This window comes from Panthera tigris, chromosome D1, assembly GCF_018350195.1.
Source record: "Panthera tigris isolate Pti1 chromosome D1, P.tigris_Pti1_mat1.1, whole genome shotgun sequence".
NCBI lineage: Eukaryota > Metazoa > Chordata > Mammalia > Carnivora > Felidae > Panthera > Panthera tigris.
This window is the reverse complement of record NC_056669.1, coordinates 7,118,373-7,134,368: the sequence shown is the minus strand read 5'-3', so window position 1 is coordinate 7,134,368 and position 15,996 is coordinate 7,118,373. Positions and strand designations below refer to the sequence as shown.

Sequence of the window (15,996 nt, the reverse complement as noted above, 5' to 3'; positions counted from 1 at the left end):
AAGGAACATTGGGAGTTGGAGCAGAGGGCTGGGATTGTGGCTCAGCAAGAAAAAACCTGATTTAGTGGAGTCAAGTTCATCAGCCTGGGGGTAGAACAGATTACAAGTGTAGGCACCCGTCCCTCCTGATATGTTGAGTCAGGCCGGACTGACGAAGCCAGCAAGGTGTGCGCTTGTAATTCATCTGTGTGCCTGTCGTCTGGAAGCCTCAAGGGTCTGCTCGTTGGCGTAGATTGCATGGCCTGCCCCACATGGCTGCCTGAGTATGTGACAAGCCCGTGTAGAGGAGGAAGAGCCCGGGGAAGCCTGCCTGGCTATGAACTTGGTTGAATTCCGTCTGCAAGCGAATGTTCTCTCTCCCGGACTGAGGCCAGCTGAGACTTAAAATACTGTCCTTTTAAGGTTGACATGTCTTCAGGTTAAGATTATTTGTTTTTTCTGCTGGTGTTGAGCTTTGATATATTTTTTTTTAAGTAAATAGATCAGTCTAAACCACTGGTTTTACCGTTGTGTTCTTTGTGATAGAAGCAGCTCAGTCAGCCATTATAAAAGTACTGACTATACTTTATAGGACGTAGGACTCTTTGGTGTAAAACATTAAGGAGTTGAGTTATAGGTACCTAGAGAGTTTAGACTTGTATGTCATTCACAGCTTCCCCTCCTGGGTTTTCTTCACTTCAAAGGCCAGAACTATTTATGTTTTACTTCCTTTCATAATCGGTAAATGCAATGCCTTTTTTTTTTTTTTTTTTTTTTTTTTTTTTTTCTCCCTGACCCTTGGGTTTTCTGGCTCTTGGCTGTACATATTTACCCACTTTCCTGACAGCTTTGGAATATATCTGCTTTAAAAGCCACTGCATTTCTTTTTTTTTTTTAAGTTTATTTATTTAAAAAAATTCTTTTTTTAACATTTATTCATTCTTGAGAGACAGAGAGACAGAGCATGAGTGTGGGAGACGCAGAGTGAGAGAGGGAGACACAGAATGTGAAGCAGGCTCCAGGCTCTGAGCAGTCAGCACAGAGCCCGACACGGGACTCGAACTCACAAACCGTGAGACCATGACCTGAGCCAAAGTCAGACCCTTAACCGACTGAGCCACCCAGGCTCCCCTTATTTATTTATTTTAAAGTAGAAATTACTTTACCCCAAGGTGGGGCTCAAACTCACAACCCCGAGATCAAGAGTTGCACGCTCTAGTGAATGAGCCAGCCAGGTGCCCCAGAAGCCACTGAGTGTCTTTGAAATCATGCCCTTTTATCTATCTACATGTACTACTGTCTACATTTCATTTCTTATTGCCTACAGGAGACAAATATTAGCATAAGCACATCCACAGATTATGTTTTTCCTTCCCTAAACCTAATCAGAATGAAAGTCAGAAACCTGGGGGGAATAATTAGAGTAAATAAGAAAAGTAACGAGTCCATGTTTTATTAAACGTGCCTCATTCCGGTGAAAAACCCTGAGGCATTGTCATAAATTGATAAAATGTACAATTGCCAAAACACAAAATGTCATTAGTAAACAGACATGTGGGAATGTAATCAAACCTCCCTACTCATCAAAGAAATGTAGCATTTTTTTTTTTAAGCAAAGGAAACAAAATTCCTTAAAAATAGCTGCAGCACCCAGGTGGCTCAATTGGTTAAGCATTTGACTCTTGATCTTGGCTCAGGTCATAATGTCACCATTCGTGAGTTTGAGCCCCGAGTAGGGCTGTCAGCATGGAGCCTACCTGGGATTCTCTCTCTTTCTCTTTCTCTCTCTCTCTCCCTTTGCTCTCTGCCCCTCCTCCGCTCACGTGTGCTCTGTCTCTCTCTTTCCTTCTCTCTCAAAATAAATACACGTTTTAAAAAGAAAGAAAAATAGTGGCCCGCAATTACAAGCATGGTACCTTGAAAGTATTAAATTCAGAACATAAAAATACTCAAAATAGTAGCATGTAGTATTCTGTAGGTATCCAGTTACCATCTTGTACATCACTGGTGTGAATAATATGCTGCAGCCTTTGTGAGAAGCATTTTGGGAGGGTGTATAAAGAATGAAAAAAAAATGTGATTGACTCTTGGACGCGATAATTCAATGTCTGTTAAAGGCACTGCAAAAATTGAAAATTCACAATGGTGTTCCCTACAGCGGTATTTGTAAGGGAAAATCGTCATGTTCTTCACCAGAGGAATAGTAAATAAATTACAGAAATCATGCTAGCTTGAATATTATGCAAATATTTCATGATTGCTCCAAAGAGGAGTAATGGTAAAGGTGTTCAATATATAATGTTGTTTTTTTGAAGATTACGTATGCCCCATCTCTGTGAATGGCATCATCTGTGCACCTGTGTGAATCAGAAATTGAGGCATCTTCCTTGACATGTCTCTGACTGCTAGCTCTCCAGAGTCACTTCATCACTCGGTGGGCACTTGGAGGTAAATTTTACCCACAAAGTAGCTCTGAACACGTTCTACTTTTCTTCTGCTTCACCACCATCATCCTGGTCTAAGAAAACACCTCTCTCTCCTGGACCCTGCAAGTACCCTGACTACTCTCCTCTTCTCCACTGGAATCTTCTCCCCACCTATAGCTGGGATGTTTTTTCTTTAGTTATTTTTCTTTAATTATTTCTATTAATTATTTTTCTTTAATTATTTCTTTAATTATTTTAAACAAATTAATTTTCTTTAATTATTGAGGTATACTTGATGTATAGCATTATATTACTTTCAGGTGTGCAACATAACGATTTTCATATTTGTAGACACTGCAAAATGATCACCTCGGTAACATCTATCACCACACATAGCTACAACTTGTTTTCTTGTGCTGATGACTTTTAAGATCTACTCTCTTAGCAACTTTCAAATATGTACTACTCTGTTATTGACTATGGTTGTTGTGCTGTACATGACGTCCCCGGGATTTATTTATTCTGGAACTGGAACTTGGTTTTGACTCCTTTCACCCATTTCTCCACGCCCCCCCCCCACCCCGCCCCATCCCTCACCTCTGGCAGCCACCAATCTGTTCTCTGTGTCTGTGAGCTTGGTTTGTTGTTGTTGTGTAAATCCCACATGTAAGTGAGATCGTCTGGTATCTGTTTTTCTCTGACTTATTTCACTTAGCATAACGCCCTCAGGTTCTATTCACGTTGTGGCAAATGGCAAGACTTCATTCTTTTTTATGGCTGAACAGTATTCCGTTGTGTGTGTATAATTGTGTATGTATCGTATTGTACATATATATTATACATATATAGTTTCATATTACATATAAAATTGTATTTGTGTCATATTTTGTTTTTCCATACAATTACAATTCCAGAGGCGCGTGTACTTTTTGAGTTAGTGTTTTCATTTTCTTTGGATAAATACGCAGAAGTGGAATTGTGGGTCATATGTGGTAGTTCTCTTTTTAATTTTTTGAGGAACCTCCATACTGTTTTCCACAGCGGCTGCACAAATTACATTCCCACCAACGGTGCATGGGTATCCCCTTTATCCACATCCTCACCAACACTTGTTATTTCTTGTCTTTTTGGTACTAGCCATTCTGCCTGGTGTGAGGCGAGAACTCATTGTGGTTTTGATTTGCATTTCCCAAGTGATTAGTAATGTTGAGCATCTTTTCATGTGCCCTCAGGCCGTCTGTATGCCTTCTTTGGAAAAATGTCTATTCAGCTCCTCTGTCCATTTTTTAATCAGATCGTTTGGTCTTTTTGCTACCAACTTATATGTGTTCTTTATGTATTTTGGTAATGAACCCCTTATCAGATATATGATTTGCAAACAGTTTCTCCCTTTCCATAGGTTGCCTTTTCATTTTGCTGATGATTTCCTTTGTTGTGCAGAAGCTTTTTAGCTCAGGGTGATCTTTGGAAAATGCGAACCTCGTGTGCCATGCCACTGCTAAGTCAGTAATGCGTTCTTGCTGCTGCAGGACTAAATGCCAGACTGCTCACCCCATGCTCACGCTGCATGATCTAGCAGCCGCCTCTCGGCTCTGCCCTACGGCTAGTAGGTCCGTCGTCTCCACGTCCACACTGCAGCCAGGCTGGCCTCATTTCAGCTCCTTGCTTCTTTCCTTGGGGGCACTTGGTCTATGGCTGCGCCTCCTCTGCCTGGAAAGCTCTGTGCCAGAACCACCTGCCCGCGACCCCTTCATCCTTCAACCTTCAGGCCATGTGTCATCTTCGCTGGAGAATCTTTGCTCCCGCCTCAGACGAGGCTCCTTGTTTCATGTTCTCCTAGCACCTGTTTACTTTTCTACTGTTTGCCCCCAAAGGGTGTAAATTCCATGAGGGCGAGGACTTGACTTGTTTACTTCTCTTTACCCAGAGTTTCAAACGTGTGTTGAATGAATAAATCATACTCACCACTCTTTGTTACTTTACATCTCTGTTGTTATCGGGCTCAAGTCTGCCTCTTATTGGATGGAGAGTTCCATGGGGTAGGAACCGTGTCTGCTCTCTTCAGCATCGTATCCCTGCATTGTACCGTAGGAGGCCTTCCACACATGAATATTCAGTAAATTTTGTCACAGCCATGTGAAAAATCACGCCAGATGGGTAATAGTGTTTGTGTTAGGTTTGTGAAAACAACTGATTTTTTTCCCCTCTGTCTGCAAGAAAAATTATAATGGAAAAAAACACAACAATGTAAATAAAAATTCAGACAGAAAGAAAGAATAGGTTCATATATTACATTTACTGAATACACATAATAAAAAAAGCTAAAGATAGAAACGATATCTATAATTATTCTGCACTAAGAGATCAGATGTTTTGTTTTCTTCCCCACTATGTCTACATGGGTGCAGCATTTTATGTAGCTCATAGTCAATGAAACGTGCATTTTGTTTTCCTTGCTTCATTCTATGTCACGTGCATTTCTCCAGGATTCTGCATTGCTTTTGCATACTTATTTTTAGAAACTGCATAAAGGGGGCGCCTGGATAGCTCAGTTGGTTGAGCGTCCAACTTCGGCTCAGGTCACGATCTCACCGTTCACGAGTTCAAGCCCCGCATCCAGCTCTGTGCTGACAGCGGAGTGTGTTTGAGATTCTCTCTCCCTTTCTCTCTGCCCTCCCCCCTCTCAGAATCGAATCAACGTTAAAAAAACAACAACAACAACAACAACCAGAAACTACAGAAAGTTCAATTAATGTACAGGGAAGGGGGCTAGTTCTTCGAGACATAGTTCCTAGAGTAGAGTTCACACCGTATGAGCATTCCCACAGAGATAGGGATTGTGGACTTCATTGGCCAGAAGCTGAAGAAGAAACAGGCAGCAATGGATGTGAGTGCACGTGTAGAGTGAGAGCTTGAGGTGAAATTGAGCAAAGTGTGATTATGTTCAAAGAGAGTCCCTATTGCATCAAGGCTCTAATAAGAACCAAGAGATACAGTCACGCTGATGGGAGAATCCCGAAGTCAGGTAGCTCGGCTGTCCTCTGACATGAGGTGGGTGTGTCGACGTCGGGGCTGGTGCTGCAGGTTGGGCTCTAGCGATGGGGGAGGACTGGGAGGAAGCGGAGGTGGTGAATAAACGCGGGGCACTGATAAATAAGGTATTGAGAAGTTGGAGACGGCCAGCACCCGGTAGGGACAGTCACTTGGGGTCCCTGAGTCTGTTCGGAAGGGACGTGGCAGGACAGGGGAGTGACGGCATTGGCACACGGAGGCCCCGAGCGGATGTTGTGGGCTGGACGTGACATTGCTGCCTGATGCTTTTCAAAATGCAAGTCTGGGCAGGATGGCCTTTGGCTTCCTTCTCGATTATTTTGTAAAACGACAGTATCGTAGCCCCAAGCAGGAGCGTGGGTTGCAGCCACCTCGGTTCAGCACCTTTAACCCCAGATTTGCCGCTCTGCGGCCGGCTTGCTCCCGTCTACTTAGTGACACCAGCTCCCCCGCACTTGTGTTCCACAGAGGACCTCGCATAAAGGGGCGGGTGATGCAGAGTCACATGCCATCCTTCCCCAGACGGCAGAACTGCCCAAGCTCGGACCCCACCCACGAGCTCGACGTGTTCAGCAGCGCCACACCAGCCTGTCACATCATGGGCTCCAGTCTCCCCTTGCTGCTGTTTGCCTCCGTCCAGGGCACGCACGCTCGTTCTTGCTCTCTCTCTCTCCCTCTGGATTAACTACCTTTCATTTCCAAACAGTTCTAGCCTTTTCCCGAAATAGAGCGAAACCGTCTGCTTTGAAAAAAAAAAAAAAATCACCACCAGTGATTCAGTTAAGGACTTAGAGCAGCATTTTCATTGGAAAGAGGACTGAGCACGAGAGGGCAGGGAGGAGAAGGAAGGCATGGTGGGATTTGGGGCCTGGCGTGGGGCCGACACACTTGTGCTCTGGGCACCTTCCCTTCCCATCTCACATCCCAGTGCCCTTGCAGATTTGGCATTACCTGTGGGCTCCTCCGTGCGCTTTTGTGGTTTGGGGTGTAAAGAATTTCGCTACTTTTTAAAGAAATTCCTTAAATGGCTTTATTTTTGAGAGAGAGAGAGAGTGAGAGAGAGAGAGACAGAGCGTGAGCGGGAGAGGGACAGAGAGAGAGGGAGACACAGAATCGGAAGCAGGCTCCGGGCTCCGAGTTGTCAGCACAGAGCCCGACGCGGGGCTCGAACCCACGAACTGTGAGATCATGACCTGAGCCGAAGTCAGACGCTTCAACGACTGAGCCACCCAGGTGCCCCAGAGAATTTTGTTATCTAAAACTAGATTCAACCGTTTCTTCTCTGCATGTTAACTCTATCTTTGGCCACTGGATGGACAAGTAAGGACCCTGTTATATTCAGTGTTGAATCCCCACTGTCCACACTGGGACTGGTACATGGACATTGCTCAATAAACACTGAATGAATGAATGAATGAATGAGTAATCAGAACTAGAATATTCTGGGTGGCTCAGTCAGTTAAGTATCGAACTTCGGCTCAAGTCATGATCTCACAGTTCATGAGTTCGAGCCCCGTGCTGGGCTCTGTGCTGACAGCTCACAGCCTGGAGCCTGCTTCAGATTCTGTGTCTCCCTCCCTCTCTGCTCCTCCCCTGCTCAAGCTCTGTATCTCTCTGTCTCTCAAAAGTAAGTAAACATTTACAAATATTTTTTAAAAAAAGAACTAGAATATTCTGGTTTTTCCATATCATTAAACTATCGATCATTGCTCATCCCAGGTTGTCATTACCAGCTTGATTATTTTAATGACTAGCAAAACTTAGATTGTCATCGTATTTACAAAAACACAGCCAAAAATGGACACAGTGGTAAAAACGAAATTCTGACTAGAGCAGCTTTCCCCCCAGACTCCGTTTACACAGTTCTTCTACTAGGTCAAGTTTAGCCTCCTGTCACATGAGTTTGCACTTGATGTGAAGAAATTTAAAGGGCACATTGATATTTTTGTTTCATTTCAGCAAACTCCAGAAGACAAAGAGGGATATCAGATGGCTTCAAGGAGTGACTGGTGAATGGTTTGAAGAAATTCAAAGAAAGAAGTTTTGCAATGAAACAGACGTTAGCCAGATGTTGAAACAACCACTCACATACAGGCTAAGGGAAGGGATGGCAGAAAATGGTGAGGAAAAAACTTACACATCTAAATTTTTTTTTTCTTATAGCCTGGTATGATAGATAAGGACTCCAATGAACCAATCCATGTTTTGGGCTATTTTAAAATCATAAGGTACAAGAGTTTTATAACATAACATACAGTAAGAAGAGTGAACTGAGAATGTACTGTAATGTCCTAGGGGTGTGTTTTTAGAATAGGGCAAGATAGCATAGTGGTTAAGAACACACATGTTGAGGGGCGCCCGGGTGGCTCAGTCGGCTGGACATCTGACTTCGGCTCAGGTCATGTTCTCACGGTTTGTGGGTATGAGCCCCAAGTTGGGCCCTCTGCTGACAGCTCAGAGCCTGGAGCCTGCTTCCAATTCTCTGTCTCCCTGTCTCTCTCTCTCTTCCACTTGTACTCCCTCTCTCTCTTCCTCTCAAAATAAATAAACATAAAAAAAAAAAAGAACACACAAGTTGATATCAAAGGAGACTTCGATTCAGATCTCCACTCTCTCTGTATTCTCTATTCTTTCAGAATCCGTGTGACTGTTTAAGTTACTTATTCTCTCTAAGCCTCAATTTTCTCATCTTTAAATGGGTGTGATGATACCTACCTCATAGGGCGGTTGTATACGTACAAAGTGCTGAGCTGGAACATGGTAAGCACTTCTGTGAATGGGATGATGAGGCAGAAGAAGGAGGAGACAGAGGAGGGGGCGTGGAGAAGGGGTGATAGGAGAAGAGAGGGGGAAGGTGGTAAGAGAATTGCCACCTTTCTGGAACTTTGGTAAATTAAGCTCCGTAGGTAAATGCCTTCCCGGAACATGGCAACTATGTGACTATCCACATGTCACTTACCTTCACCCATCACTTGTGTTTTTCTAATCTGTAGATGAGGATAATAAAACCTGCTTTCACAGGACTATTGTGAGAATAACAGAGTGCGTTGAAAATTATAACCTACGAAAACAGTGTCGAGTATCTTCCACTGATACAGTCACGTTGACTGCTTTGACTAATGTGTTACTTACAGTAGCAACAAGAAACATGTAATAATATTTCCACACTTTATATGGACAACATTATACAGCCCCCATAATAAATAAACCTCTCTAAAAAGACTCACAGTTCAGATTTTGAAGTTAACCCAACGTATACCATGGCTGCTTCCCCCTTCCGTGGAATCCCTCTAGTGTTTATAAATTCAGCATGTCCAAAAGTATGACAGTATTATAGACTTCATATACATTGATCCTGCCTTAGGATTTTTAATACTCACATATGTAACTATACATTACCTCTACACCTATTAGACCTGTTTCCGTTATAGGCACGCACGCATAGAAACCACATTGTAGCAAATAACACGTACACAGAGATAGATTTTTGATGGAAATAAGGAACACTCTAAATGGCTTCATTTCCTTTTCCTTGACTTTCTTTGGTTGCAAAAAGTTACATGTATAGTATCTGTCACTATGGTTTTAAAGTACTAAAATAAAAACGTCTGAAAGACGGGGCAGCTAAAAGCCACTTGAAAGTTGAATGAGGTCCCTGACACCCCACCTTGGGCCTCGGACGGATTGGCACAGCTGGTTTACAGGGAGGGATGTCCCATGGAACTGTGGTCCACGGTGCATATTGAAAGCCTCCCTGCCCTTTCCGAGCATTTTCTCTGTTCAGCAGAACCGTCAGGGGCACAGAGCTCCCCTGATTCCTCGGGTCTCCATGGGGGAATGCCTGCTGCGTTTTCAGTCTGCAAAGGGAGGTGGGAAGCAAGATCAAAGTCTTAGTTCTCGGAAATACATTCACCCGGAAATACTGAGTGATGCCACCTTTCTCCAATGTTCGTCTAGATCGTGTGGAATTACAAACGTCAAGATCTAAAACTACACCCCATCAAAGAAACCCCATGTCTGTTTCTTCCCGGCTGAGCTTCAGATCATTTTCTTCCCTGTTCTCATTCAGAAAATCCAGAAGGGAGACTTCAAAGCTTCTGTCACCGGCACAGAAAGGGTGAGTGAAATTCAGATCATGTGACGGCTCACTAGTTATCTGATGCCAGAGGCCGGTGGCCTGTTTTGTGTTCAGAATGTTTAATGTTTGCTCTCAGGCTTTAAATTCAGATAGGAACAAAGGAGACGGGACTTAGCTCTCATAGGGACAAAGTCCTTATGAAACCACGAAACTTGGCTCTTTGGGAATCCAACTCCTAACCAATTGCACATGTCGCAGGTAGTGCCCTGGGTGGATGAAGGATTAAATGTTGGGAAGAAATGGGGCACCTGGGTGGCTGAGTCGGTTAAGCGTCCGACTTTAGGGGCACCTGGGTGGCTCAGTCGGTTAAGCGTCTGACTGTGGCTCACTCAGGTCATGATTTCATGGTTCGTGAGTTCGAGCCCCACTTTGGGCTGTGTGCTGACCATGCGGAGCCTGGAGCCTGCTTTGGATTCTGTGTCTCTGTCTCTCTCTGCTCCTCCCCTGCTCTCTCTCTCTCTCTCTCTTCTCAAGAATAAATAAACATTAAAACATGAAAAAAAAGTCCGACTTCAGCTCAGGTCATGATCTCGCCGTCTGTGAGTTCGAGCCCCGTGTCGGGCTCTGTGCTGACCGCTCAGAGCCTGGAGTCTGCTTCAGATTCTGCGTCTCCCTCTCTCTCTGCCCCTCCCCTGCTCATGCTCTGTCTCTCTCTGTCTCAAAAATAAGTAAAAACATTAAAAAAAAAAATGTTGGGAAGAATCATTGACAGTTTCCCCCACTGCTTCCAGAGGCTGGTGTGTACCCTGGTCGGGAAGATATTTTTAAATGAAAACTACTGTTTCCTTGGGGATATAGGTATCTGTGGTCACAAGGAGAGATGACGTGTAAAGATTGAGGTGAAAGTAAATAAGATGAGGACAGAGAATTGAGGAAAATTGTATTTTTTAAACTGAGGGAATAAATGTGTTCCTGTGACCGGCAGGTTTCAGGACAGCTTCTCTGATGTGGTTACCCAGAGTTTCAGCTTCAGGTGCAGGAAGGGAGGTTTTGGGGAGAGTGGAGGCATAGTTCAGGATCGTTCGCAGTGTGAACCCGTGTAAATCAGTTCGTCTTGACTCATGGGTCGTTAGATCGTTTTGTGAAAAACAAGCCACGCTTTGCTTACGTGCCGTTGAGCTGACTGCTAAATATTTTCGGCCTGTCTTCCTGGTTGAGAAGCTTCCCGCCCTCTTAAGGTGTCGGCCTCACATGTGATGTGTCCACCGATTAGGAAGGGGGCGTTGCTGCGCTGGATAGGAGGTGCCCGAGGACACCCTCGCTGCACAACAGCCCGTGGCCCGCCGCCGGTGGGCGTGGGGAGAGGCTGCCCGGCCTGCAGAACAGAACCCTGGGCTCCCCTCTCCCCTCCCGGGTGGACGAACGGTGTTTCGCGCCCAGTTCCCACCTGAGCCTGCTCTTGTCTTTGCCGAAATAGTGGAGGGCTGAGCAGCATGTCGGTTTCTGTGCCGGTCCCTCCCAGAGCCGCTTGTCAGGAAGTGCTCTTCAAACAGGTGAGTGGCTTTTTCTTCATGAGAGTGTTTGCCACGCTAGGAATCCCCTCGCCTGGGGGTTTAAAGCCCAAGAGTGTGTCCTTTAAAGGACAGGCGTTTTATAAGGAGAAGAGAAATACTCCTGGCACGTGGTGTAGCTGGAACTTGTGACGTTATTTGTGTTTTCGGTGATTTTCTCTAAGGCAGAGTTTTAGATAGCTCAGCCGTCTCACATCGGGAAACCAGGAAAAGTTGAGGAACCTGTTCATTCTGTGGGCAAGTTATTTCCAAGCTCATGTTGCAAGTCACTGCACAAGTGGGTCCGAGGAGACAGAAAATCTAGATTCTCCATCTGGGTATCGTGTGTGTGTGTGTGTGTGTGTGTGTGTGTGTGTGTGTGTGTGTTTTAATGTATATTAAATTTTGAGAGAGAGAGAGACAGAGCACTAGCAGGGGAGGGGCAGAGACAGGGGGAGACCCAGAAACCGAAGCAGCATCCAGGCTGTGAACTGTCAGCACAGAGCCCGATGTGGGGTTCAAACTCACAAACCACAAGATCGTGACCTGAGCTGAAGTCGGACACCCGACCGACTGAGTCACCCAGGCGCCCCCGTGTTTGTTTGTTTTTTTGTTTTTTTATTTTTGAGAAGGGCTGGGGGTGGGGGGCGAGGGGCTGAGAGAGAGGGGACAGAGGATGCAAAGCAGGCTGCAGGCTCTGGGCTGACACCAGGGAGCACGACAGGGGGCTCGAACCCACGAACTGTGAGATCGTGACCTGAGCCGAAGTCCGACGCTTAACCGTCTGAGCCACCCAGGCAGCCCCATGTTTTTTTGGTTATAGACCAAATTGGAAAAAAAAAAAAAAAAGGAAACTTTTATTTAGCAACCGTCCTTCTTGTAGACCAAAATGACTTGTAGCTTTTTTACAACTGTGCGCACTGAAACATAAAAATAAGCATGCAGATGTGAAACAGATTTTATCCTTCAAGTATATATGTGGATGTTCGGCAGTTTTCCACATGTGTCTTCTCTAAATACAGTTTTAGTTGCAAAGTGGAAATGGAATGTGCGGGTACAGAATATCATGAAGGCACAGTTTTTTGCTCTTAAGTTTCAGTAGGTAAGCTGTACAAATATGTCCTTTTCATTTTTAAATACGTGCATGACGTAAATATTTGGATATAAATTCTGAGTGTGTGTGTGTGTGTGTGTGGCCAGGAGGTGGTTTAACGTAGGAATATACATCATGTGCTGTCCTCTTCCAGACATTCTTTCCTCTTAAGTAGAACTTGACTTTCTTTGGCAGTTCTGATCTTTTGAAATACAAAATCAGCCTTCTAAATCCATGATTCAAGAGCTCCTCCTCGCCTATTACTGCACCAGGAGGGACTGGCAAAGGGCTCCGGAAAGCACAGTCATCCTGTGCCAAGTAGGATTCAGGTTTCTACTTGCCTAAGCCATCAAGGCTCAACGTTGTCACACTGGGTGCTCTGGAGAACAAGTCAGCAAAGCAGTTTAGAGGATCTTTTGCAAATCACAGAAAGGGACACAAGCCCTCTGGGCAAAATACAGCCTTCTGTTCAGCCCTGAAAGACTTGAGTATCAGAGAAATTACTTTTCATCTTTTAAGCTGTGGTTTAACTGAGAAATGCTGCTGGATAATGGATAACTCTCCCCAGAAGAAAATGGATTTGGTCATTTCATCAGGTACTCACTTTAAAAGTTTTTTTTTTTTTTTTAACTTTATTTATTTTTGAGAGAGATGGAGACAGAGCGAGAGCGGGGGAGGGGTAGAGAGAGAGAGGGAGACACAGAATCCGAAGCAGGCTCCAGGCTCTGAGCTGTCAGCACAGAGCCCGATGCGGGGCTCGAACTCACGGGCTGTGAGATCGTGACCTGAGACGAAGTCGGACGCTTAACCTACAGAGCCACCCAGGCACCCCAGGTACTCACTTTAGAAAGGCCCAGCCAGGGGTGCCTGGGTGGCTCCGTCAGTTGAACGTGTGACTCTTCGTTTCGGCTCAAGTCATGATCTCACAGTTTGTGAGTTCAAGACCTGCATCGGGCTCTGTGCTGACAGTGCAAAGCCTTCTTGGAATTCCCTCTCTCTCTCTCTCTCTCTCTCTCTCTCTGCCCCTCCCCACTCACACTGTCTCTGTTTCTCTCAAAAATAAATAAATAAACGTAAAAGAAAAAGAAAGGCCCAGCCAGTAGAAGTATATGATATATTGAAGCTTTAATGTTCTGATATCAGTGGTAAAAAGCCATGGGAACATAGTGACTTAATGGAGTAACAAAAAGGCAAAAAGTTTTGCCATTTCTGCCTCAGATATGACTAGTTTCTTCTCTCGGATATATGTGTTTCCCAAATTATCCCATTATTATTTTTTTAAGTTTATTTATTTATTTTGAGATGGAGAGAGAGCACGAGTAGGGGGAGGACAGAGAGAGAGGGAGAGAGAGAATCCCAAGCAGGCTCCATGCTGTCAGAGCCCAATGCGGGGCTCGAACCCACAAACTGTGAGATCATGACCTAAGCTGAAATCAAGAGTCGGATGTGAGCGCCTGCCCATTACCCTGGGACTTCAGGAAGGTTCTTTTTTCCCCTTGAGATGCAAGCAGCTTTGGTGAATACACCTCGCTCCTCCTCAGACATGCCCAAATTTGCCTGATGCACAGGGTGTACCCAGTTTGGGCGCTCCGGCTGCAACCTCGCATTACATAAGCAAGACATTCAGATACTATTTTGGAAAGTTGAAAAGGCAGATGAGGGGCGCCTAGGGGGCTCAGTCAGGTAAGCATCCGACATCGGCCCAGGTCATGACCTCATGGCTCGTGGGTTCGAGCCCCTCATCGGGCTCTGTGCCGACAGCTCGGAGCCTGGATCCTGCTTCGGATTCTGTGTCTCCCTCTCTCTCTCTCTGCCCCTCCCCCACTCATGCTCTGTCTCTCTCAAAAATAAATAAAAACATTAAAAAAAATTAAAATGTGCAAAAAAGAAAAGGCAGATGGTATTTTTTCCCCCTGGGTTCTGGTTGTTTTATTCATTCATTCATTTATTTATTGAGCCTCTTACTCACTACAAATGCCTGAGTTTGAAGATACAAAAATCTCAGACACCTCGATGGAAAGGAGTAGTCAGAGGGAGCAAGATCCTTCTTGGGAAATGCTCCTTCGGTGAAGCCAGGTGTGGTCTCCACAGGTAGCCGGCAGCGTTCTGATGACAAGAGGCAGGACAAGGGGAGTGGTTTTGGGTTTCAGCCCGGGTGGCCCGCGGTTCAGGTGATTCAGCTGATCATTATTATAATCTCATCAACAATTTAAAAATAATGACAGAGCCTCAGATCCCCAAATCTGAGATCCTGATTCGGAAGGGCTGCCATGGGGCACAGGGAGCTTTATTTATTTACTGATTTTAGATTCTCCAGGATATTTGGATGCTCAGTCGGGTTTGGAAACCACAGCGGTAGAGCTTCCTGTTCCGCTGTGGTAATAAGGGTTGTCAGAACTCCTGGCAAGGGTATTGCTAGCCCAGGTGATGGTTTCTCTTCTGTTTTTTTATGGGGCTTTTATCAAAGTCTTACTCTGGATCACGTACTGTGGTTAGTGCTGGAGATAAAATTGTGAAACTAAGGCAAAGTCCCTGCCCGGGGAACTTCAGGCTAGGAGGGGACCCCAGAATCCTGCATGCGGTTGGGTGTGAGTAGCGGCACAGAACTCTGGGACGTGGTGGGACATCGTGGGCTCATGTCTTTCCCACGGCAGTTTTCTGGAAAACGACTGAAAGTATCTTGAGAAAGGGATGCCCTGTGGAGTTCACACGGGGATACCGTCCAGCCTAACTGCAGCCTGGGTGGCAGCCGATTCACCAGAGATGACGGTGCAATATGGTGAGTGCGAGGGAAGGCGCGTGGTATTCCTGCTGTGAGATCGTGTAGGAGAAGCGCTTAACTCAGACTGGAGGACCAGAAGCCTTCCTGCAAGAGGAGAGCCAATTGTGAACGGACATATAGGACTGAGCTAGGTAATTAAGAGTCGGGAGGTTGCACTGGGCAGAAAGACTGACACAGCCAAGGTGTAGAGACTGGACAAAGTAGAAACTCATGTAGGTGGTTGAGGTTCAGTGCCCTGGTATAAGGTAAGACCTGTGAGAGGTGGAGTGAGAGGCCGGTAGAGGCCAGAACACAGGGCCCAGCAGTGCTAAGGATGTGGAGGGCTAAGAAGCTTGGACTTGATCCTGTAGACAGTGGGAAACCATTAATCACTTTTGCCAGTAATGGCGTTTTTCATATATATGTATCTATATATTTCATATATATAAAGTCACCCACGACCTACTGACCTGGACAAACACTAAAAAATTTTGGTGTATTCCATGCAGGTGTGCAGGTACACATGTATATTTTACCCATTGATAGCTGTTAAACAGAGGAATGACATAATCAGATCGTCACTTTAGAAAGATCACTTCAGCTCGGCGCTTCTCAGTCAGGGGCAATTTTGCCCCGCAAAAGACATTTGGCAATGTCCGAAGCCATTTCTGCTTTTCGCAACTGAAGGGTGAGAACTTAGGGTGTCTCGTAGGTAGGGGTCAGAAATGTTGCTAAGTATCCCCAAAGAAATACCAGTAGAGCCAAGGCTGGGAAAGTGACCCAGGTGCGGCCCCAAGAACAGACTTGAGGGGACAGAGCTCGAGTCAGACCAGGTAGGGTAGCGCTGAGATAGTGGCAGCCTGAACTAAGGAGGCAGGCCAGAGGAGAGCAAAAGGCAGACAGATTCGTGCACGGATTTAGATTGTGGAATCATGAGAACCTGGTAATTGGATGTGTCGGGTGAAGATGAAGGAAGAATGGAGATGAACTCTCCTCTCTGACTTAGGAAGCTGTCGGTTGGTGGGGAAGAAATATAAGAGGAGGGGCAGATATGAGGA

At 45.4% G+C, this 15,996-nt stretch overlaps 1 protein-coding gene across 2 annotated transcripts in view; it reads left to right on the top strand.

The window, feature by feature from the left end:
* Positions 1–15,996, top strand: part of EXPH5 (exophilin 5) — a 76,387-nt gene that overhangs the window by 38,957 nt on the left and 21,434 nt on the right. The window contains exons 2-3 of one of the 2 annotated variants that reach the window (XM_015535500.2): positions 7,416–7,576; positions 9,414–9,573. In XM_015535500.2, coding sequence (XP_015390986.2) covers positions 7,416–7,576; positions 9,414–9,573 — 321 coding nt within the window. Of the gene's footprint in view, positions 1–7,415; positions 7,577–9,413; positions 9,574–11,035; positions 11,088–15,996 lie in introns of those variants that run through there. The other variant, XM_042958845.1, reaches the window with a different exon arrangement.